We start from the raw sequence: 23,190 nt of genomic DNA, 5'->3' as shown, positions 1-23,190 counted from the left end.
TAGACGACCCCATTTCCGACCACGACTACCAACCAGAAGCACAAACCACTAGCCCGAGTAGAGCGGAGGACTTAGCTAAGGATTCTGGTATCCAGCGCCACCCCGTCGAGGTAGTCCCAACAGCCGGAGAAGTCGCCGCCCACGAGGAGGTCCCGGAGGCCTCATTGGCGGAGCAGGGAGAAACAGAAAGTCCCTCCGACCTGCTCAACGCCGCCCCTCCGACTGAACTGCGCAGGTCAACTAGGACTCGTACACGCCCTAGTCACCTGAGAGACTATGTATGCAAATAACACCCCAAGTGACTTCTGGGAGGGGAGGAGTGTTATGTAAATAGGGTTGTTTGGCGGGAAGTTCGAATTAACTGATCCTCAGCTGATTGGCTGACCACCACAGCTGCAAGGTATATAAAGGGAGCTGGCTCCCCTGGTCAGTTGCTGGAGTCTCACCATATAATAAAGAGCTGTTGTCACGAACTACTCTGGCTTGCTGCGTCCTCATTCACCCCACATAACAGTACGTGCATAAGCGCACCAGCGTGCCTACCATCCCTGTCCTAATAATCCCTTTTATTTGTATCCATTTCATGTATTCATAATTATGTTCATACTTATATCTGTTATCTAATACATGCTTGACAAAATAAAATAAATAAATAAAATAAGACCAGGATTTACCTTTTCCCCCTTTTTGGAGCCTATGGAAGAAATGAGTTTATATTTTTTTTTAAAAAAAAAACTATGTTACATTGAGCCTTAGTAGGTAACAGCACCCAACTGATTTTTATTGATTGGGAAGCTTTAAACAGGTGGTTACTCTTCAGACACAGCACTGCCTAGGAATGTTTGCTAGATTGGGATGTCAACAGTTGACTTTAACTTTAGCAAGTAGAAACATTATCCTGCAAGAAGGGAATGCCAAACCACTTCTGTAAGGCTGCCAAGAAAAGTGCATGTGTAGTCTCTAAGAGTCAAGTTCGATTCGGGCACATTTCTAAAGCCTATTTTAAGACTTGCACTACAATTTGTGTGTGTGTGTGCTGAGAATTTAAATAGGATGTCAATTTTCACCAGTTGGAGGTAATTGTTGTAGAGACTACAAAAATGGATCAGTATATATGACCTATGTATTATCTATTTTAAAGTTACCTCCTTTATCTTATCTATATTATCTACATAGTTACCTGCTCTATGCCTATATGTTACCTACTTCTGTACTCCTGAGTAGAACAGCAAGAACTATTTCTAGGCAAAATATTTGACAAACTGATTTCATTCTTGTGAGGTTGGAGAGGAAAAGTCCAAGAAAAGTATATGATTTCCTGAATGGTATCCAAAACTATCTATCTATCTATCTATCTATCTATCTATCTATCTATCTATCTATCTATCTATCTATCATCTGTCTATCTATCTATCTATCTATCTATCTATCTATCTATCTATCTATCTATCATCTCTCTCTCCCTCTCCCCTACCTACCTACATCCATCCATCCATCCATCCATCCATCCATCCATCCATCCATCCATCTATCTATCTATCTATCTATCTATCTATCTATCTATGTATAAAAGATGTTCCAGCAGAAGTCCTGAGAATGATAGAGCTTTTTCCCATTCTGGGCTATATGTTGGATTCCATATGGGATATTAAGGGAGAAAAGAGAGTATTTCAACCCTCCTAAACACATACATGCATGTATACACATACAGTACACTGCTAAAATTCCTTCCTGCTTTCATGGGGGCCCAGCAAAAGTATAGGGGGAAAAATATGGGTGCTATATCTGGGTTGCAAAAATCTGCTGCAAAACAGCAAAGTGTCAGCATTTTCTACATCTTTGCTGTCATTTAGAGGCCTTGTGGATTTTTGCAACCTACCTTCAAGGAAAGGAATATTAAGTCCAATACAAGATTGAGTTACAATACAAAAAACATTTAAAAAACACACACAATGTGGTCATAAACTAAAGTGGGATTATTATTTTTTTAATACATGGAGGACAAGCTTGTGAAAACTTGCATAATCATAATAATATGTTTATTTGTCAAGCATATATAAGATAACAGGAAAAAGTATAAACATAATTTGAATACATGAAAAGAGTAAGTAAAAAGGAATATTAGGACAGGGACTGGTGTACTTATGCACGCCCCTTACAGACCTCTTGGGAATGGGGTGAGATCAACAGTAGACAGTTTAAAGTTTGGGGAGTTTGGGGAACAAACTACAGAATCAGGTAGTGCATTCCAGGTATTGACCACTCTGTTACTGAAGTCATATTTTCTGCAATCAAGTTTGGAATGGTTTACCTTGAGTTTTACCTATTATTTGGTCATGTATTGTTGTGGTTGAAGCTGAAGTGGTCGTTGACAGGAAGGACATTTTGGCAGATAATTTTATGTACTATGCTTAGGTCAGACTGAAGTCGGTGTAGTTCTAAATTGTCTAAGCCCAAAATTTGGAGTCTGGTGGCATAAGGTATTTTATTGCGGTTAGAGGAATGGAGGACTCTTCTCGTAAAATATCTCTGGACTCTCTCGATTGTATTTATGTCCGATATGCAGTGCGGGTTCTAGACAGATAAGCTGTATTCAAGAATTGGTCTAGCAAATGTTTTGTATGCTCTAGTTAGCAGTACAATATTACCAGAGAAGAAGCTACGTAAGATTAGGTTATCTTATTTTTATTTTTATTTTTATTATTATTATTATTATTATTATTATTATTATTATTATTATTATTATTATTATTATTACATCCTTTCAATAACTGAAGAATTCTCAAGGATTAGTATCATTCTATTGCAGCAATTTTGTGATAGTTAGACAAATAACAGTTAACTTTGTTTACATGTTGGCAAGAAAAAAACAAAAGGAAGTTTCAAACTATTGTATTCCTCCTTCTTCTTGGGATAACCTTGATCATTTTACTACTGTCTTTAATATATTGTAGGAGCAATAAGTGCTACCTGACATTTTCTGAAGAGTAATTGTGATGTGCTGTTCTAGGGCCTGAAAAGTTAGATGGAAGTTAAGACACTTTCTGATTCAGTTAGTTTGAGTTCTTCTAAGGTTGCAATCTATTGTGTATGTGGTGGAATGGCACCTGTAGGAGCTGAGAGGAAACTTTTGGCAAGCCAGAGTTTTCACAGGTTAAGCAACTGTGCAATCCCAAACTCAGGGGTCAGCAACCCACAGCTCTGGAACCGCATGTGGCTCTTTCACCACTCTGCTGCAGCTCCCTGTCACTGGTCAGCTCCACAATTGATAGGGCTTTCAATTAGGACAAGTAGAGGAAAAAGGATGCCATGCTAGGAGGAGACTCTATGGTGGGGGAACTGGACTTCCAGTCAGCTCCAGAATTGAATGGGGGGGGCTTCCGGTTAGGACCTTTGTGGCTCTTTAAGTGTTTAAGGTTGCTGACCCCTGCTCAAGCTGCATGGGAAAGGAGCAATGGTGGGTTCCTCCCAGTTCAGCCCGGTTCGGCCGAGCCAGTAGCAGTGATGATATGATGTCATTGAACCGGTTCTCTTTGTCCGGGAGCTGGGCCCTCCCTTCCACCCCCGCGTTATTCCTACCTTATATTTCTTTATTTTTAGCCCAGCTGATAGGTGCAGCAGAATGAATTGCCATACCTCAGCTGGGCATATTCTTAACGTGCTTGCGCAGAGCACAAGTTTGGCGTTCATACGAGCCAAGCGAGCATGCATGCATCGATCGCGCGCGAAGCGCATGCACAAAGAGAACCGGTAGTAAAGCCAGTTAGAACCCACCACTGGAAAGGAGTAAAATGGTTCAGGGTAGCCACACCCTCCAATCTCTCAGGATATATCTAGTAGGATAGAAGATTATATATTTAGTCTGGCAAGAACCTGTCCATTAGATATAAGCAAATAAAGGGTTGAATTCAACAGGATTTCACTGAAAACATTTCTTCACATAGGTCTGATATCATAGTTTGGTATAAGTATCACTCAGTTCAGTGGGGCTTATTATTAAGGAAAAGATGCACACTGTATGATAGTGAATTTAATCATGGCCAAATTTACATATTACTAGTGGTGATCTTTGATAGACTCATAGGTGGTCCAATTTCTATAATATCTTCAAGATGTCCAAACTAATGTAAAAAATATTAATACTACTTTTATGATAATTCATGAGGCGAAAACAAGCAGATATTAAGCTATTAAGTGCTAAATCTATATAAATATATTATATAAAAACTAAGAGTCCAGCAGAAATGAAGACAACCTCCTATTGAATGTGAAAATAACTTTTCAAATTCTTTATCTTTTTTTCACTTTTACCAGGGTTGACATTATAGTCAAAGATAATTTATTGTATTTTTATTTGAAAAAATGTTGTATATTTGTGTATATAGTTTAAATGCCCATATATTCCACAAATAGTCCTCAAGTTACAATGATAATTTATCCCACAGTTTTGGCTGTAAGTTATGATAGTCATAAATTGGGTCACATGACCAGACCTTATTTTTACAATATTTTTTGTGTGTGACAGAAACCCATTGTTCACTAAGCTTTTTTCTTTCGTTTTGCTAGAAACTAGTAATACACAGAAGTGTCTGGCAAAAATGTCATAAATAATTGTCATGTGACCATGGAATGCTGCAAACAGGTGCAAATGTGAGCATTGGAACTTCAAATATGGGGTGTAAGCCCCATTTTCAGGGTTTGTTGTAACTTCAAATAGTTATTAAGTGACCAATTATAAGTTGAGGACTACCTGTATAGCATGAACCTAAACAGAAAGATATCTCTTTTTTTGATTTATTCTGTGAAGGCTTTGCAGAGACTGTTCTTGTTGCAAATGCTAACATAAATCTTAGTAGCAGGAAAGGATAATACAGTGCAGTAAAAGACCATCCTTTTTTTTCAATGCTTGTTTTTGAAAAATGAAAATTTTAAAATCCTTTTGAAGGATTATCTTGCCGCAACATCGCAATATGTGAAGACCTGTACCTCTGGAATGGCCTGCATCTCCTCTTTCTCAAACAAAGACAATATTTTTTGTTGTCTTCTAAATAATTATTCTGCCAGGTAGCAAGAGCTGATTCTGCAGGTACTGTATGCAAATCCATTAAGGTGAGCTTCAGTGTTACAAGCTGAGTCTTTATTCTCTGTGTCAACATGTCAGGTTGCTTAATATAGTTCGGGCTGGATAGTAAAAGAAAAAAAAGTAAAAAATGTAATTGAGTGAAACACCTTCTTGTAGTCAAGTAATTTATAAAGGGAGTGGGTGGGTTGGAAAACTGACACATCTGTGATTGGTTTGCTGTAAGTTTGGGACAAAGGACACAAGGAATTTATCTCATTCTGCTTTATCAGCAGAAGCAGGTGATTTGGTATGCTTGGATGATAAAACTATCCCTTCTAATTTTGTTAGGTTTTAAGCAGAAAGGACTGCAAAATATTAGCAAAGAGGGGAAAAAAAACCCTGGTGTATATTTCTCAACCTGCATTCAAACATCAAGAATAAATATTCTTTTTCTCTCCCTTCAATCTGCATTGAAATGTTTCTTAGTTGCACTAACTATAATTTGTTGTTATACCTGAAATTAAATTTGGACAGATAATTTTTAGCACTGGAGACAAAACGGACGCTGGAGGCTGATTGGAAAGAGGGTCCATTTATTGATGAAGCAAAACCACCAAGCAGGTGTGATTCTGGGTAGCTGACCACATGGAGTTGAGAGTGAGGTGTTTTTATACCTTCTCTTGGGCTTTGCCCTTGAGCTTCCTGTTCCTGTGCAAGAACGTGTATTCTATTGGCTGTTACCAGACTCCCATGGGGCCATGTAGGGGTCATAGCTAGCTCTGTTCGTTGTCTGAAAAGTTTGGTTGAAATTTCTGATGGTGATGCAATGTCCTTAGGAGATTGTGCAATGTAGTGACCTCTGTGTCTTAGTGGGTTAATCCTATTCTGTCCTGAAGGGTCATGTCTTAATCCCTTCACCCTGGAGCTGAAGGTCTTTTGTTTTGTAGATAGGTTGGCCCAGTCTTTCTTAATGGGCACAAAATATCTGTTGGGGACAGGGAACTGGGGCTCTGAGTTTCTCTTAAGATTGTTTTATTTCTCTTTTAGGAGAAATATTTTATCCTGCCTTTTTAAAATATTCCTCAAAATATTTCATTCTTCTAGGAAGGGAAGTGGTGGCTTCCCACAGTAGGAATCCCTACAATTTAGTTCCCTTCAGGTGGTAGAGAAAATTACAACTATTTATGCTATATATAATATATGCTATAAGATATATATATATATTACATACATATACATATACACATACATACACATACATACATACATACACACACACATACATACATACATACACACATACATACATACATACATATATACAATAAATATAAGGAATTGTAAAAAAAAAAAAGCAATTTAACAATAACATTTTAATATCCAAACTAATATAAGATGCAGCTAGCTAGATCATATCTTTAACATTTTATCTTAAACATTTAAGTCATATTTAATGTAAGGCTTTAATTCCACAGGAAACATGTCTTCTTATATGGCATATTTTGATCACAATTAACAGAGAATTAAGGAACTCTCTCTTCTGTTCTATAACTCTGTGCCCATCTATCCCCATTGCCATAGCAATATCAACTCTCGTAATAATGCATTATCAGCAGTTCAGGAAACACAGTGTAATTGAATTCACACACTGGAACAAACCAACCAACAATGTCATTGGGGACAAGAAGCAATCATATTAAGCAATATTCATTAGAACATTAAATGCCTAAGGGTTTTTTTTAAAAAAAATATGCCAATAATTTTGATCTATTAGACTATCAAATACCCAGGTGCAATACTTAAGTCTATATTAATTCACGTTGAATAATATTTGTAGATGGCTACTTTCTCATTTACATAATTACGCATGGCTGTTTTTCTATGACATTTTTATACTAAAAAATGCAATACTTAAAGACTGTAAGGATTTTCTTTAAACTTGCACCACAGCAGTGCTCTTTACATGGAGTTGCCCCTGAAGCGTATATAGAAGCTGCAGCTGGTATGTAATTCAATAGTGGGGCATTTAGGTACATTGCATTATCAATATATGCTACACCTCTTCTCCACAAGCTGCATTGGTTACCAGCATGCTTCTAGTCTCAATTCAAAGTGCTGGTAGTTACTTATAAAGACTTTCATAGCGTGGGGCTAGGCTATTTGAGGGACCATTTCTCCCCAATTATGGCTACACATTCCATTAGGTCCAGCAGGAGTGGCATGGTCTGTGGCCCATCCATTAGGGAATGCCATCTGGCAAGACATCACAGGGAAGCCTTTCTTGTCATGGTGCCCAACATTTCCCCAGAGGTAAACTTAGCCACAACTTTACTAGCTTTCTTCAAGGCCTTAAAAGACTTAGTTGTGTCATTGAGCCTGTGCATCTGGATATACAGTATAACAGAGCCCATGCATTGCCATGCAGAGCCATTGCATTGATTTATTGGCTGGTTGTTTTACTTTCATTTTGTTGCTGATTATGGATTTTCATTGTTATTGTTTTTAACGGCTGCTATTCTACCCAGTCATGAATTTGAAATGGGAAGCCGTATAAATTGAAATAAACAAACGCCAATGATCTTTATGATGGTAATGTTTCAGGCGTGAAATCTTTCTAATTTACAGCATTCGCATTCCGTTCTTCTTTTTTTTTTTATTGAAAAGTTTTACAAAAAAAAGATTTTACCCCCCAGTATTCCCCCCACCCTTTTCCCTCCCCGCATCCCTCCCTCCCCCCCAGACTTCCCAGAGCAAAATACAAGGTATTTCAGTTAACAATCATAAGCTAAATTAACCTATCTATCCTTAGACTACTAAATCCCCCTCTGAAACCTTAACTCCACTATAGATAACATAATACTTCTAATACTTAACATTCATTCATAAGCTATTTGATATTTTCTTGTCTGATACTTATTTTGAATATAATCAATCCATCTTCTCCATTCTGATACATATCTTTCTTGTGTATAGTCCTTCAAATACGCTGAAATTTTCGCCATTTCTGCTAAATTCGTTACTTTCAGTGTCCACTCTTCAATAGTAGGCAGAGTCCTTCTTCCAGTATTGCGCTACCAACGGCCTAGCTGCTGATATTAAGTTCAAGATCAGTTTAGTCTCTGATACTGTACAATCCGTCATTATACCCAATAGAAACAATTGAGGAGTAAATTTCAACCTTTTTTTCAAAATGTTCTGCATCACATCCATTCTTCTTGTTAGTCAGCATCTCAACCAGGTTACTCCTATCAGAGAACTAACCCTCTGCTTCTGTGGTGAAATTCATTTTTTTTTACTACCGGTTCTGTGGGCGTGGCTTGGTGGGTGTGGTGTGGCTTGGTGGGCATGGCAGGGAAAGGATACAGTAAAATCTCCATTCCCTCCCCACTCCTGGGGGAGGATACTACAAAATCCCCATTTTTTCCCACTCCTGGGCGAAGGATATTGCAAAATCTCCATTCCCACCCCACTCTGGGGCCAGCCAGAGGTGGTATTTGCCAGTTCTCCAAACTACTCAAAATTTCTGCTACTGGTTCTCCAGAACCTGTCAGAACCTGCTGACTTTCACCCCTGTTTTGATTCTAGGTGACTTGTTTGAATTAGGTTGATGCAGGGGTGAAATCTAGCAGGTTCTGACAGATTCTGGAGAACCGGTAGCAGAAATTTTTAGCAGTTTGAAGAACCAATAATGGAAATTTTGAGTAGTTCGGAGAACCATCAAATACCACCTCTGGCTGGCCCCAGAGTGGGGTGGGAATGGAGATTTTACAATATCCTTCCCCTAGGAGTAGAGAGGGAATGGAGATTTTGCAGTATCCTTCCCTTGGAGTGGGGTGGGAATGGAGATTTTGCAGTATCCTCTCCCTGGAGTGGACTGGGAATGGAGATTTTGCAATATCCTTCCCCTGCCATGCCCACCAAGTCATGTCCACCAAACCACACCATGCCCACCAAGCCACCCCCACAGAACCAGTAGTAAACAATTTGGATTTCACCACTGGGTTGAGGCATGTCTGAGTTTAGACCCAGGACTATGTAATTGTCACACAAGCATGAATAAACATCTCAACCAGCGGTGGGATTCAGCCAGTTCACACCACTTCGGGAGAACCGGTTGTTAACTTTCTGAGCAGTTTGGCAAACTGGTTTTTGGAAGAAATCATTAGGGCAGAGAACCGGTTGTTAAATTACTTGAATCCCACCACTAATCTCAACTTTCCAAATAAAAGGTAAAGGTTTCCCTGTCAAGTTGTGTCTGACTCTACGGCAGTGTTTCTCAACCTTGGAAGCTTGAAGATGGGTGGACTTCAACTCCCAGAATCCCCCAGCCAGCAGCGCTTGGAAGTCCACCCATCTTCAAGCTACCAAGGTTGAGAAACACCTATAGGGCGTGATGCTTATCTCCATTTCTTGGCCAAGAGATCCAGCACTGTCAGAAGACATTTTCCATGTTCATGTGTCCAGCATAGTTATACGCCAAAGGTGCATGGAATGCTGTTACCTTCCCACTAAAGTGTTACCTATTAATCTAATCACATTTTGTATGCTTTTGAACAGCTAGGTGCTAATCCTTTATTCAGGAATGGGTTTTCTTACCAGAATGCTTATTGCGAAAACAGCAATACACACACATGTATATGTATATGTTGTGTCTGTGTTGTATACAGTAGTGGCCAAAATTGTGGAAACCTTTTGGGGAAAGTGTATTTTCTAAAACTAGCTAATAACACCATTTTTTTTTTTTGGAGTAGTACCATAAAATTATATATCAATGGAAAGATAATTTAATCAGGAATGTAATGCAATAACTTTTATGAAGGATTTGCTATTAGAATGGCAGTGACAGTATAAAGAAGAAAAGTGAAACACGTAGAAAAAACGAGATAGACAAAAATTATCACCATAGAAAAAATGAGATATATAAAAATTATCACATCAGTTAATATTTAGTTGGGTAACCTTTAGCATGAATTACAATGTCTTCCCATGGAGCCTTACAATGTCTTCCCATGGAGTGAACCAAGTCTTTTAGTTCTGCAGCTGTTATAATGTGAGACCAAGATGGAATGATTGTTTCTATTAACTGGGTTTATTGCTGGGTCGCTTCTGACTAACAAGTTTCTTTAGTCGGCTCCATAGATTTTCAATTGGGTTAAGGTCTGGGCTATTCCCAGGCCATTCCAGCAGTGGAATATGATTATCTTAAAACTCCCAAAAAAAGTTTTGTTATTAGCCATCAAACCTCAAAAATACACTTTTCCCAAAAGGTTTCCACAATTTTGGCCACTACTGTATGTTACAATTTAAATTCTAGAGCTCCTTCTCTTTTTCAAGTCAGGGTAAACAACATCTTGTAAGTGATTAGATTTTTTTTTCACTGCAAGAAAGAAAATGCTGATTTTATCAGAATTCTCCCTGGCATATATCCATCTATGCCCTATCTAAATACATCTATTTCCTATAATTGCACAGATCAAAGCTATGGCTTCCAACCAGATTGAGAATATATTCAATGTTCTACTGTTTCGTCCTAGACCAGGAAAAACAACCTTCCCTCCCAGCAAAGTGGAATAATTGAATCTTTAAAAGCCCAATTTAAATGTTGACTTCTAGCGGGAAACAGCAAATATGCCAAGTCTCCTTCAATAGTCCAATTTGTTTAAAAAGCCCAGGCCACGGCAATTTAATTAAATTTACATTAACATTAGTTCAATTTTAAGTTCGTATGACCTAGTCCTATCATACGATGCATAGACCATGTAAGGTCTTTTGTCTCAAAAAAGTGTACATGCCTAGAGAGAGATAAGATCTTATGTCATTTAATAAAAGGAAGTTGAAACTACTTTGTCTTCAGCTGTCTGAATATCCTTCAATAATTTATAACATTAACAATATGTTAATGGAAGGGAGGGAGGGAGGAAGGAAGGAAGGAAGAAAGGAAAAAAAGGAGAAAAAAGGAGGGAAAGAAAGAAAGAAAGAAAGAAAGAAAGAAAGAAAGAAAGAAAGAAAGAAAGAAAGAAAGGCAGACTATTTAGTTACTGGTAAAGAAGGAAGTCCTTTTAGAAGACCAAACCAAAATAACATTTTAGAACTAATAGTAAGTGACTCTCACATTTAAATGGTGCATATAGATCCTCCCCACCCCATTAGACTGTTTATTTACAACAGCTGTTGTCAAGCGTTTCCCATGCCTTCCTGGAATTATGTCAATCCACTCTGTATGTAAATAAGGAACTGGCAAAATGATGTAGGAATGAAAGAACAGGAGAGGAAAAGATGTATGTTTTCAATTGAGATTTGCAAGGAAATGACAAACTATTGAGAAGGAGAGGCATGGAACAGCTGCTCTAGATGGCAACAGAAGTAGAAAAAAAATTGTGGGTCAAAGTGAAGGAAGTTTGTGTAGGGAATCTGCTGGCACCCAATGAATTGTGCTGGCAAGAAAATTGATGACATATGACACAGAAAAGAGACCATGATAAATTAAGGCAGGGAGGTTGTGTTCTTTTTTTAAAATGAAGGATGTGAGTGAGAACATACTGGCCTCAAATGTCCTAATAAATTGTTTTGACTGATCTGTGGAGGACTTTCATTCAGGGGTGAAATACAGCAGGTTCTGACAGGTTCTGGAGAACCGGTAGCAGAAATTTTGAGCAGTTCGAAGAACTGGTAGCAGAAATTTTGAGTAGTTTGGAGAACCGGCAAATACCACCTCTGGCTGGCCCCAGAGTGGGGTGGGAATGGAGATTTTGCAGTATCCTTCCCCTGCCACGCCCACCAAGCCACGCCCACCAAGCCACACCACGCCCACCAAGCCACGCTCACAGAACCGATAGTAAAACATTTTGGATTTCACCACTGCTTTCATTTGTAATGCAAACTGTAATATTACCAAGAAGGAAGCATGACAGGATGACTTGGACAAAATCATATATTGCTATATTGCACGTTGACACGGAGCATATATTTTCATTTTTCGCCATTCTATAAGGCAGGGGTCTCCAGCCTTGGCAACTTTAAGACTTGTGGACTTCAACTCCCAGAACTCCTCAGCTAGGGTTAAATGAAATCTGAAATTTGATTTGTCAATCTATCAACTCTAATTTATCAAGATAATGAGCAGAGACCACCAACCTCAAACTCAAACTTTGAGGTAATTAGAAGCATGAAGGTTTCCAGCTCTTAGATAAGCATTAGAAGCACAATGTTGTGTTGATTTTATCTTTTCTTTTATGGAAGAGAAGGATAATATCCTTTTGGATAATTTAATTAACACAAATCCCCAGGATTCTAAGACTGTAGATCCAGAAAACAGAGCAAGCTAGGAAACAGAGAAAATAAATATAAATTAGAGAACGCGTTTTGATCTATGGAAAATTAATTCATTTCATTGATACTTAATGATGAAATGAGTCTGAGTTGCGTGTTTTTTTTTTAACTCTTAGTTTGTTCGTTCGTTTTGATCTGCCTGCAAAAGAAATTATCCGTTCTCTCTGGAGAAGAAAGGGCTATAGGAGAAGGTTTGTTTTGTGCCAAAACAAACAAATTCTCTTTTCATCTTTTCCACAGAACGTTCAGTGCTATTTTGTACAGTTATCCAAAGTTTCGTAGAGGTGATTCACTACAGAGAAATACATTTACAAAGCTGTTTGGAAAGCAGTGTGGTTCCTGCACGTCAGTCTGATTTTGACCTCCTTCTCAGCCTTACCTCACAACACTATTTCAAAGATTTTCAGGCTGAGCAACTTTCATTATTCAGTGTGGAAAGCCTGCAGCCAGCTCTTAAGGGAAGAAGACTTTAAGACTATCCAAACTGTTTTTGTTAAGGTAAACTGGCTGGTTCTTTGGCTTCCATGGGCTAAATCACTTCATCAAGTTAATCTACACCACTTTACACAGGCCTGTTATACTGTTCAGGATCCAAGCCAATGTACAACATTGATCATCCAATCTAATGGGGGATAGCATGTGCAAGCAATTTGTGCATAAAAGTTATGTAATGAGCTCGAAAGAGAATAAAAAGGATTCATTTGAGAATTAAACAACTAAAGAAAACCCTTCTTTTAAAAGTTTCTTTTAATTTTTGTAATCCATTTTTATATTTATAACAGAGGTGGGTTTCAGCAGGTTCTGACCAGTTCTGAAGAACCGGTAGTGGAAATTTTGAGTAGTTTGGAGAACCGGTAGTAAAAATTCTGACTGGCTCCACCCCCATCTATTCTCTGTCTCCCAAGTCCCAGCTGATCGGGAGGAAATGGGGATTTTGCAGTAACCTTCCCCTGGATTGGGGAGGGAATGGAGATTTTACAGTATCCTTCCCCTGGAGTGGGGTAGGAATGGAGATTTTATAGTATCCTTCCCCTGCCACACCCACCAAGCCACGCCGACCAAGCCATGCCACGCCCACCAAGCCATGCCCACAGAACCGGTAGTAAAAAAAAATTTGAAACCCACCACTGATTTATAATCGTTGAATGTTTATTTTGACCTAAGAGTCACTCAGAGTCATGTGAACTGCTAGATGGGTGGCAAATAAATTTAATGAATAAATAAAAGATGTTCCTGAACCAGGCTATTGTTTAGTCTGGGGGAGACTATAAAACTCATGGCCCGTGGGCCTGATGTGGGCCATGTCAAGTTTAGTGAAGGGAAACAGTCGCGCTATATCATGTGACACCACTGTGACGATGCGAGTTTGATACCTCTGGTCTAGGGCAACGTTTCCAAACTACAGCAATTTCCAAATGTGTGGACTTCTTGGACAGTTTGTAAGCAAGGGAGAGAGAGAAAGGGAGGGAGAGGGAGAGGGAGAGAGACAATTCTTGGAGAGTATGATCATTACTGAGAATTCTGGGAATTGAAGTCTTTGTATCAGAGTAACAGAATTGGAAGGGATCTTGGAGGTCTTCTATTCCAACAACTAGCAGGAGACTCCATGTCATTTCAGACACATGGTTGTCCAATTTCTTAAAAACATTCAGTGTTGGAGCACCCACAACTTTTAGAGGCAAGCCATTCCACTGATTAATTGTTCTAGTTGTCACACTAGGAAAATCTGCTTCCAACAAGAGACTGACAATGGAAAGCTAAGTAATTTGGGGAGAAAGCTTGTACTTTGCCTTTGGTTTCTTTATTGGAAAAGCCTCTTCCAGGTCAGAGCTTCCCAAACTTTCTGGCTTCATCGTGCTTAGTGTCTTAGTCATTTGTTTTTCATGTTTTTCACTGTTGTTTTTACTAGGCTAAAAATATACTAAACTTTTTCATTAATTAAATAGTTAAATCCAAACTCCTAAATATGTATTTATGTCCAGCAATTTACTACCTGTGTTTTCCCAAAAATAAGACTCTGTCTTATATTTTTCTGAACTCCAAAATAAGCACTTGGCCTTATTTTGGGGGAGGTCTTATTATTTTGGGGCGCGTGGAGCAAGATGGGGCTCCTCTTGGTGTCTTACCTGATTTCCAGCTCTGCGTTTAAATATTTTTGGGGAGGGCTTATTTTTTGGGGGGCTTATTTTAGCACATGCGCTCAAAAGCCCAATTGGGCTTATTATCAGGGGATATCTTATTTTCGGGGAAACAGGGTAGTTTTTTCAAGAGATAATACACCCAACTTTAAAAGCATTTTTTAATTTCATTCTTAGATAACCAATAACAAATGAAGTGAGACAGGCAGCAAATTAATCTAATAAATAAATAAAATCAACACAATTACTTACTGATGGAACATATATACCTGCTGGTGACTGCACTGTTTCTCAAACTTTAAGTATCAAATTGCGGTTCTCGTCCTGTTTTTCCATTTCATATTGCTTTTTGCCCCATATTTTTCATACACACACACACATATATATACATACATACATACATACATACATACATATATATATATACTGTATATCAGCTAAACTCTACCTCATTCTAGAAGATGGCTTATTACGAACTCTATTTATTATATCCCATTTAATAGGATCTAATAAATATAGTGTTTCAGTCATTGTAATGTAGATTAGTGACATAATGTCACAACTTCCACATTAATTCACAACTTCAAAAAGATCTATCACCCTTATATCTAAAGAACAATTATTTGTTGTTGTTAGTTGCAAAGTCGTGTCTGACCCATCGTGACCCCATGGACAAAATTCCTCCAGGCCTTCCTGTCCTCTACCATTCTCTGGAGTCCATTTAAGATCACGCTGACTGCTTCAGTGACTCCATCCAGCCACCTCATTCTCTGTCGTCCCATTATTCTTTTGCCCTCAATCTTTCCCAGCATTTAGGCTCTTCTCCAGTGAGTCCTTCCTTCTCATCAGGTGAAAAAAAGAAAAAGAACAATATATAGTTCCCTGCTATTGCAACAGTAGCAACAATCATTTTATTTCAGGAATTGGCAGTGTAACATTGATGGGTAATAGTGTACCCTCATCAGTCCTCAATATTGTCCCAAATATATTATTATTATTATTATTATTATTATTATTATTATTATTATTATTATTATTATTATTATTATTAATCAAATTTCTATACCGCCCTACTCCCGAAGGACTCAGGGCGGTGAACAGCCAAGATAAAATACAGATAATACAAATATTAAAAAATCCCTTAAAATTATTAAATATTTCGGCCGAAACACAAATTAAAACACCCAATTTGTAAAATCACGAATTAAAAAATTTAAAAATTTAAAAGATGGGAGTTAGGCCAGGCCAGCTTGCTGAAATAGAAAAGTTTTGAGAGCACGGCGAAACGTGCGCAGGTCCGGGATCTTCCGTATCTCTGGGGGGAGCTCGTTCCAGATGGTAGGTGCCCCCACAGAGAAGGCTCTCCCCCTGGGGGCTGCCAGTCGACACTGTTTGGCCGACGGCACCCTGAGGAGCCCCTCTCTATGGGAGCGTACTGGTCGGTGAGAGGCTATTGGTAGCAGAAGGCGGTCTCGTAGATACCCCGGTCCGATGCCATGGAGCGCTCTAAAGGTGGTAACCAAAACCTTGAAGTGCACCCGGAAGACCACCGGGAGCCAGTGCAGCTCGCGCAGGAGGGGGGTCACATGGGAGCGCCACGTCGCTCCCATAACCACCCACGCGGCCACATTCTGGACCAGCTGGAGCCTCCGGGTGCTCCTCAAGGGGAGCCCCATGTAGAGAGCATTGCAGTAGTCCAAGCGGGAAGTAACGAGAGCATGAGTGACCGTATTTAACGAGTCCCGATCCAGAAAGTGACGCAACTGGCGAATCAGGCGGACCTGATAAAAAGTCCCCCTGGCCACGGCCATCATGTGCTCTTCTAAAGACAGCCGTGAGTCCAGGAGGACACCCAAGTTGCGAACCCTCTCCGTGGGGGCCAGTGACTCGCCCCCAATAGTCAGTGATGGCACCAACTGACTATATCGGGATGTCGGAAACCACAGCCACTCGGTCTTGGATGGGTTGAGCCTGAGTCTGTTTCTCCTCATCCAGATCCGCACGGCCTCCAGGCACCGGGACATCACTTCAAGGGCATCATTGGGGTGGTCCGGGGTGGAGATGTACAGCTGAGTATCATCAGCGTACTGGTGGTACTTCACCCCGAAACCACGGATGATCTCACCCAGCGGCTTCACATAAATGTTGAACAGAAGGGGCGAGAGGACCGACCCTTGTGGCACCCCACATACAAGGGGCCTCGGGGTTGACTTCTGCCCCCCTGTCAACACAGACTGCGACCGGTCAGAGAGAAAGGAGGAGAACCACCGTAGGACGGTGCCCCCCACCCCTAACTCCTCCTCCTCCTCCTCCTATAAAAGAAATGATAAATTTTAAAAAAATTGTAAAATCCCATGTACTTGTTAAATTTCATATGCCCACATGAAATCTCGCAAGATTTTGGGAATGGCATAATCAAAATCGCTTTATGAACAGTGATCTGGTAATTTGACTATTATTTGGCATCAGTGCCATTGCATAAACATTCAGAATGGTATCCTTTGCTTGAAAAAAAGCTGCCAATCTTTGATCTATAGTGTAGTGGTGGGTTACATGAGCACAACCTGAATAGTCCTGAGAATAGTACGGTACAAAAACATATCGTATTAAACTGTAATTATGAGAGTGGGTCACAACTAATGGCAACACCTAGATCAGTGAAGGCTAACCTTTATTGCCGTCACATGCCAAAAGTGGGGGGAGCACGGTGGGTTGCGTGTGTGTGTGCCCACACCCATAATTCAATACTCCCCACCCCCTGTTCTGTTCTGTTCTACTCTACTCTACTCTACTCTAGTCTACTCTACTCTACTCTACTCTACTCTACTCTACTCTACTCTACTCTCTTGGAAACTGAAAACAAAATCCCAGATGTTATTAAATATTAAATTGTGACTTTATTGGTTCCAAGAAAACAACATAGTTATATGCCTGTAGTGATAAAAAGTTTTGCTTGACTCAAGAGAAATTAAATTTCATCTTACTTAGATTGGAATAGCTAGTAGGCAGATAGGTTCTACTGTAATTATACTGTCATGACATGTATTTTTACCGGGCTGTGTGGGGTCTTGATGAAGTTGTCAGCCACAGTGCCTTGTACTGCTATTTTATCATTTCTGTTGGAGGAAATAATGACATTTTGTGCTAATGTTTCAATCTCTTGGCTCGATCCCTATACTAATTTCAGCAAATCTTCATAAATTATTGCATTGTGAAATATGTATTCCTTATTTTGTCCTGAAATACCTTGAATATAACCCAATGTTTCATAACATGAAATGTGGTGATGAAACATGATGAAATGTGAATTTAATAAGTGCAGTCTTGGATCTCCTAACACCCAAAATAAAGGCTTTGTGTCACAGGAACAGTATCAAGGATCTGAAATGCAAATGAAATTAGGACAAGGGAAGGTTTTGTGTCATAATTTTATTCAGCTATGTCAAGAATTAGAAATGCAAATGAAATTAGGGTAAGGACAGATACTCCTTCAGTATATCTGTTACTTGTTGAGGTTAATCTGGTTGAATTCCAGTTAACTTCCACCTGTTGCTTCTTCTCATATTTTCCAACACTCCTGAGGGTAGGACAAGAAGCAATAGTTGAACACTTGGTAAAGAGATATCCAATCTGGAACTAAGGAGAAATTTCCTGACATTGAGACAATTAACCAATGAAACAACTTGACTTCTGGAGTTGTGGGTGCACCATCGCTGGACATATTCAGAAAGGATTGGATAATCATTTGTCTGGGATGATATAACATCTCATGCTAAGGACAGGGGATTGGAATAGAAGACCTCCAGGGTTTCTTCTAACCCTACAATTTTATGAATTTCCAGGTCTAAATTTATATCACTTGCCAATCATAAAGAAGTCTATGGATACCCTCTGACTATTCTGCCCCATGATCTAGAGCAGGGGTGTCAAACTTCATTTCATTGAGGGCCGCATCAGGATTGTGGTTGACCTTGGGAGACTGGGTGGGCATGGCTGGAGTGGGCATGGCCACCTCGATGTTGCTCACATTAGGGAGCACCTGTGGTGGCCTGGGGGGGGGGCTGGGGGGGATCCATTGTCTTCAGTGCACAGCTGGGGGTTGGTGGCCCCTCACTGCTTCCACAACAGCCCCATGATCTAAGGACGAACACATTCTGGCCCAAATGGCCGTCACCAAGTTTTAGATCAGTGCCCAGCCAACTTGGGCTGGGACAAGGCACCGGGGGCCGGTCCTTCACTGTTTCCAAGGCAGCCCTGTGGGCCAGATTTAACCACATTGCAGGCTGGATTTGGCCTGTGGGCCTTGAGTTTGAGACCCTTGATTGAGAGGAAGACTGGGGAACAAGTAGTGCTATGGATATTGATGAATTATCATGCCTTATTATTTAACCATGCTGACTGGTGCTACTGGGAATGCAATGGGAAATATTTAGACCCTTACAGTAAGTGTAAAGATGGTCACGTAGATCTGTATCATCCAAGTACCTTGGGCTTGTTTATGTTACAGTATGAACTGACTATCGATCAAAATGTAACCCAATTAAACCAAAATAAAGCAAACAAATGAAACAGATTACAGCGGCTAAAAATTTTCAAGCTAGGTGAAAATTATATAACAGCCCATTAGAAACTCCTGCTTCAGAAAGTTACTAAGTAAGAATGCATTGAATTGTATAGGTATGTAGACATATTGAAGGCACAAGATAATAGGAGCTGAGGATTCTCCACTAGTTCTCTGATTTTACGAATGTCTACAACATCTTATCACTGCTGATTTGGAAGGGAACAATGTTTATAAATCTTCTGAATGTGGGCACATGTATCTCAAGTGCTATGTCCTGAATGTCTATGCTCTGATTTTTTTCCTGTCCCTGATATTGACTGTGTGTCCTTCTTCTGTCTCTTTCTTTAGGGGCAATATTTGATGAATCTGCAAAAAAGGACGAGGAAGTGTTTCGCATGGCCGTTTCTGATCTCAACCAAAACGACGAAATCTTACAAACAGAGAAAATCACCATATCTGTGACTTTTGTGGATGGCAACAACCCGTTTCAAGCAGTTCAGGAAGGTAGAGTTTCCAAAGGCTGATTTGTTTCCCTGTTGTGTTTTGGTGACATTTGAAACCTTTGCCAATGAAGTCTTGTTGAAGGAGTTTGCTTTGGATATGGGAAGGCATTTTGTTGTATTCTGTCAAGTCTGTCAGATGGATGAAATGTTTATTCTTAAGCGACAGTGACTTGGAGCAGCAAATTTTGCTTTTAATCATAGTAATTAATTAGGGGAACTTGAGGCATCTGACAGAATGAGCTCTTTCAGTCTGTAGAAAAAGATTGAACATGATTGTCCCCCAAAAAACTGAGGAGAGAGATTTCTTATCTCACCATGATATTTATTTTGATCTAAGGCCAATGTATTCTGATGAGTGAAAAAATATGAATTTAAGACGTCTTAATATGAATGAATGTTCACACTTTTATCCATACTATGATGGCGTATGAGAAGAGAGGTAGGAAATTGGTGTGCTTGCTCAGTTTATGATAAGCCTTTTGCCAATAAAATTTGGAAGAGTTAGAAAGTTACATTTGTTCAAAAATCAGGAGGAGTTAATCTGTCCTGCTACTTTCCCAAGTTATCAATATAGTTTTAAGTGCAGTTATATATAACTGAGTGATCATTGTTTTGCATATGTAGCAGAGGCTAAAAGAGAGATTAGAGATTTAGTCTTGCTGAAGTAACTACATTTAAGAATTTCAACTTTCTATAGCCTGCAAAATTCATTATTGATTCATGTATTCATATTCATATGCACCACATTCTGGGATTCTACATTACGATTGTGTATGTGTGTATTACTGTATTAGTGGAATGTTGGAAGGTAATTGATTTTGATTTCTGCTTTGTATAAGTAACTACTAGTATTTTCCTACTACTCTTTTCAATTCAGATTGATTTATTCTTTTTTTAAAAAATAGATTCATTGAAATAAAGGGAAATTGGCATAACAACTATTATAAGTCCCAGTGATCACAATAGCTGTACTTTAAGAGTTGTCTAAATTTGAATCCACTCCTGATGTTTTGTGCTATTGTATTGCACTGTGCAAGAAAACAGTTTGTTTTGTTTGTTGAACTTAATGGCTTTTACAGTTATCATTGTGTAATTATAACAAACGTGGCTCGCTTGATATTTCTGCTAGAGCAAGTGTGGTAATTTGTCTATTATACCACGATGAAAATATAGGGTACAGTTGGTTTTTTCCAAAGACTGTAATTTAGGGTTTCACGGACTTTAATTTGGGGGTTTTAAGTAAGTCTTTCTACGGTAGACCCAGGAGGAGGAGGTGTTTTCTTTGCGACTAGTTGCTAAATACTGTTCTCTTTTCTTCAGTAGCATCACAAAATTTTTGAATGAAATATAATAATGTTTTAGGAAATGAACAATGGGATGAAAACAAAACCAAAGTAGTTGATCCTATCTTTTTCTTTGAAATTAAATGTTATCGCTGATGCCTTATTTAAGCAGCATTTTCTTTGCCTGCAGTTTACACAACAACCCATTCCTTATTTTAATAGAACAATTGTCTTATATATAATTATAAACAAGACCTGTGACATTCTCTGTAGAGTTTTGCAGGAAAGGTATTTTATTGGAAGATGGCTCTGTCTTCCTTCTTGAACAAGTGGTCATCCTTTTTAATCTCCTTGTGTAAATTATTATGATACCCTGAGGCTTCTTTCTTCCCTGATAGAGATCTCAAGATGCCTAGTTAATACTCCTCGCTTGATCGATGAAACTTCTGTTATGAAAGTGATTCATTTTTTTTCTCCTTGTATACTGGAAAACCTATTTTGTAAGTAAAACTAGAAACATGATCTCAGGAAACAAATGCGTATCTTACAAAATGCCATAGTCTAAAAATGCAATATCTTTTAAAATTAAAATCATCCCTTAGCACAGGGGTGTTGTGAACTCAATTTCATTGAGGACCGCATCAGGGTTGTGTTTGACCTCGGGAGGCCAGGGTAGGCGTGACTGAAGTGGGCATGGCCAGGGTGAGCATGGCCAGCTTAACGTCACTCGTTTCGTTTGTGGTGGCCAAGTGCTAAGGCTGGACTTCCCTCAGACCCTCCCTCATTCTCATATTCTTCCTTCCTTCCCTTACTTCTTTCTTTCTTTCTTTCTTTCTTTCTTTCTTTCTTTCTTTCTTTCTTTCTTTCTTTCTTTCTTTCTTTCTTTCTTTCTTTCTTCCTTCCTTCCTTCCTTCCTTCCTTCCTCTTCTCCTTTTTCCTTCCCTCTTCATTCTCCTTTCTTCTTCCTTCCCCTCTTTCCTTCTTTTTCCTTCCTTCCTTGCTCTCTTCCCATCTTCCCTTCTTTTTCTTTGTCTTTCCTATTTCCCTTTCTCCTTTCCTGTCCCTTTTTGGATGGTCAAATGTGAAAGGGGAAACATTTCTCCTTTTGTTTTGTTTTTTATATTGTTTTGCTAGCCCTCTGCCAGCAAAAATGCAGTGGGTTGAATCTTGCGCTGCGCATCAGAGGTGGGAATTGCCAGGATAATAATTGACTGTTCAAAATACCGCAGGTTTTATTTTTAACTGTATTGATTACAATTCCTTTATTATTCATTGCTGATCTGTTTATTTGTTTAATCAATATTGGTTCTTGCTTTCATATTCTTAAATATATCTGAGTGGCTTTTGTAAAGCTTAGTTATTGTCAGTACTGCATTTGAAATCACTTTCGATCAAGCTGAGTAATCACTTACTATTACAGCTCTGCACATGCTCTGGTGGCTCTCAGAATGTTTTTCTTTCCGATATCAACTTGATTGGAATGTTGTACGTATGCAGAATGACAGGAATTATGGTTTTAGAAAAATATAATGCATATGTGTAAAAATAAAGGAAGAACATCTGCATTTGTCCCCTTTCTGTAATCATAAAAAAAAAAAAATGAAAATCAGGTGTTTACGGAGATTCTTAGTCATCCAAATCTTGGTTGTCTCAAAGCATCTTTCTTTCTCCAGATGCTGGATCGGCCTGATCTTGACTGACAGGAAGAATGCTATTATGTCTAAAGACAACCCCTCTACTAAATCCCCGCCTCCTACTTTCCCACACGAGAAGGTGGCAGCATGGAAGCTTCCGGCCTAATATGGCATCCAAAGCTGACAGATGCTTTTTTAAAAGGTAACTGGACTTTGTTTTTCTTTGAAGATGTTTCGTTTCTCATCCAAGAAGCTTCTTCGGACAGAACCAAAGAAGCTTCTTGGATGAGAAGGGAAACATCTTTAAGGAAAAATAAAGGAAGTCCAATTGTTTTTTGAAAAAGCATCTTTGGGATGAAATTCAGGTGACAGCTCCTTGTTTTCAGCATTGTTTATATCTTTCTTATGTAGTCACTATCTGTACTGGGATCCAGATTAAATGAATTTGCTTCAGCTACATGTCACAGTTGTGATTGAATCTCCTGTAAAAACCTTTAAAGGATAAAATAGCTAAAGGTGTAGTTAGTACTACATTGGAGTGGCTTACCTCTACCTCCTGACCCCGTTTCAATGGCCTCAAAAATATGGCCCCACTGACAAGCATATTCCACATTGAAAATGTCCCTTGCTCTTGAGTGAAAGGAAACATAACATTATAGCACAGATTTTCTTTCACT

General features: G+C 39.1%; 1 protein-coding gene across 1 annotated transcript in view; it reads left to right on the top strand.

The window, feature by feature from the left end:
* GRID2 (glutamate ionotropic receptor delta type subunit 2) overlaps window positions 1-23,190 on the top strand; it is a 1,156,109-nt gene that overhangs the window by 258,136 nt on the left and 874,783 nt on the right. The window contains exon 2 of the mRNA XM_070948519.1: window positions 19,442-19,597. Within this exon, the coding sequence (XP_070804620.1) occupies window positions 19,442-19,597 (156 nt within the window). The remainder of the gene's footprint in view (window positions 1-19,441; window positions 19,598-23,190) is intronic.

Source organism: Pituophis catenifer, unplaced genomic scaffold, assembly GCF_029215685.1.
Source record: "Pituophis catenifer annectens isolate HBS135680 unplaced genomic scaffold, rPitCat1.0.hap2 SCAF_8, whole genome shotgun sequence".
In the NCBI taxonomy this organism is placed as follows: Eukaryota; Metazoa; Chordata; class Lepidosauria; order Squamata; family Colubridae; genus Pituophis; species Pituophis catenifer.
Note: the sequence above shows the minus strand (reverse complement) of the source record. Positions and strands in the feature narration are given on the sequence as shown.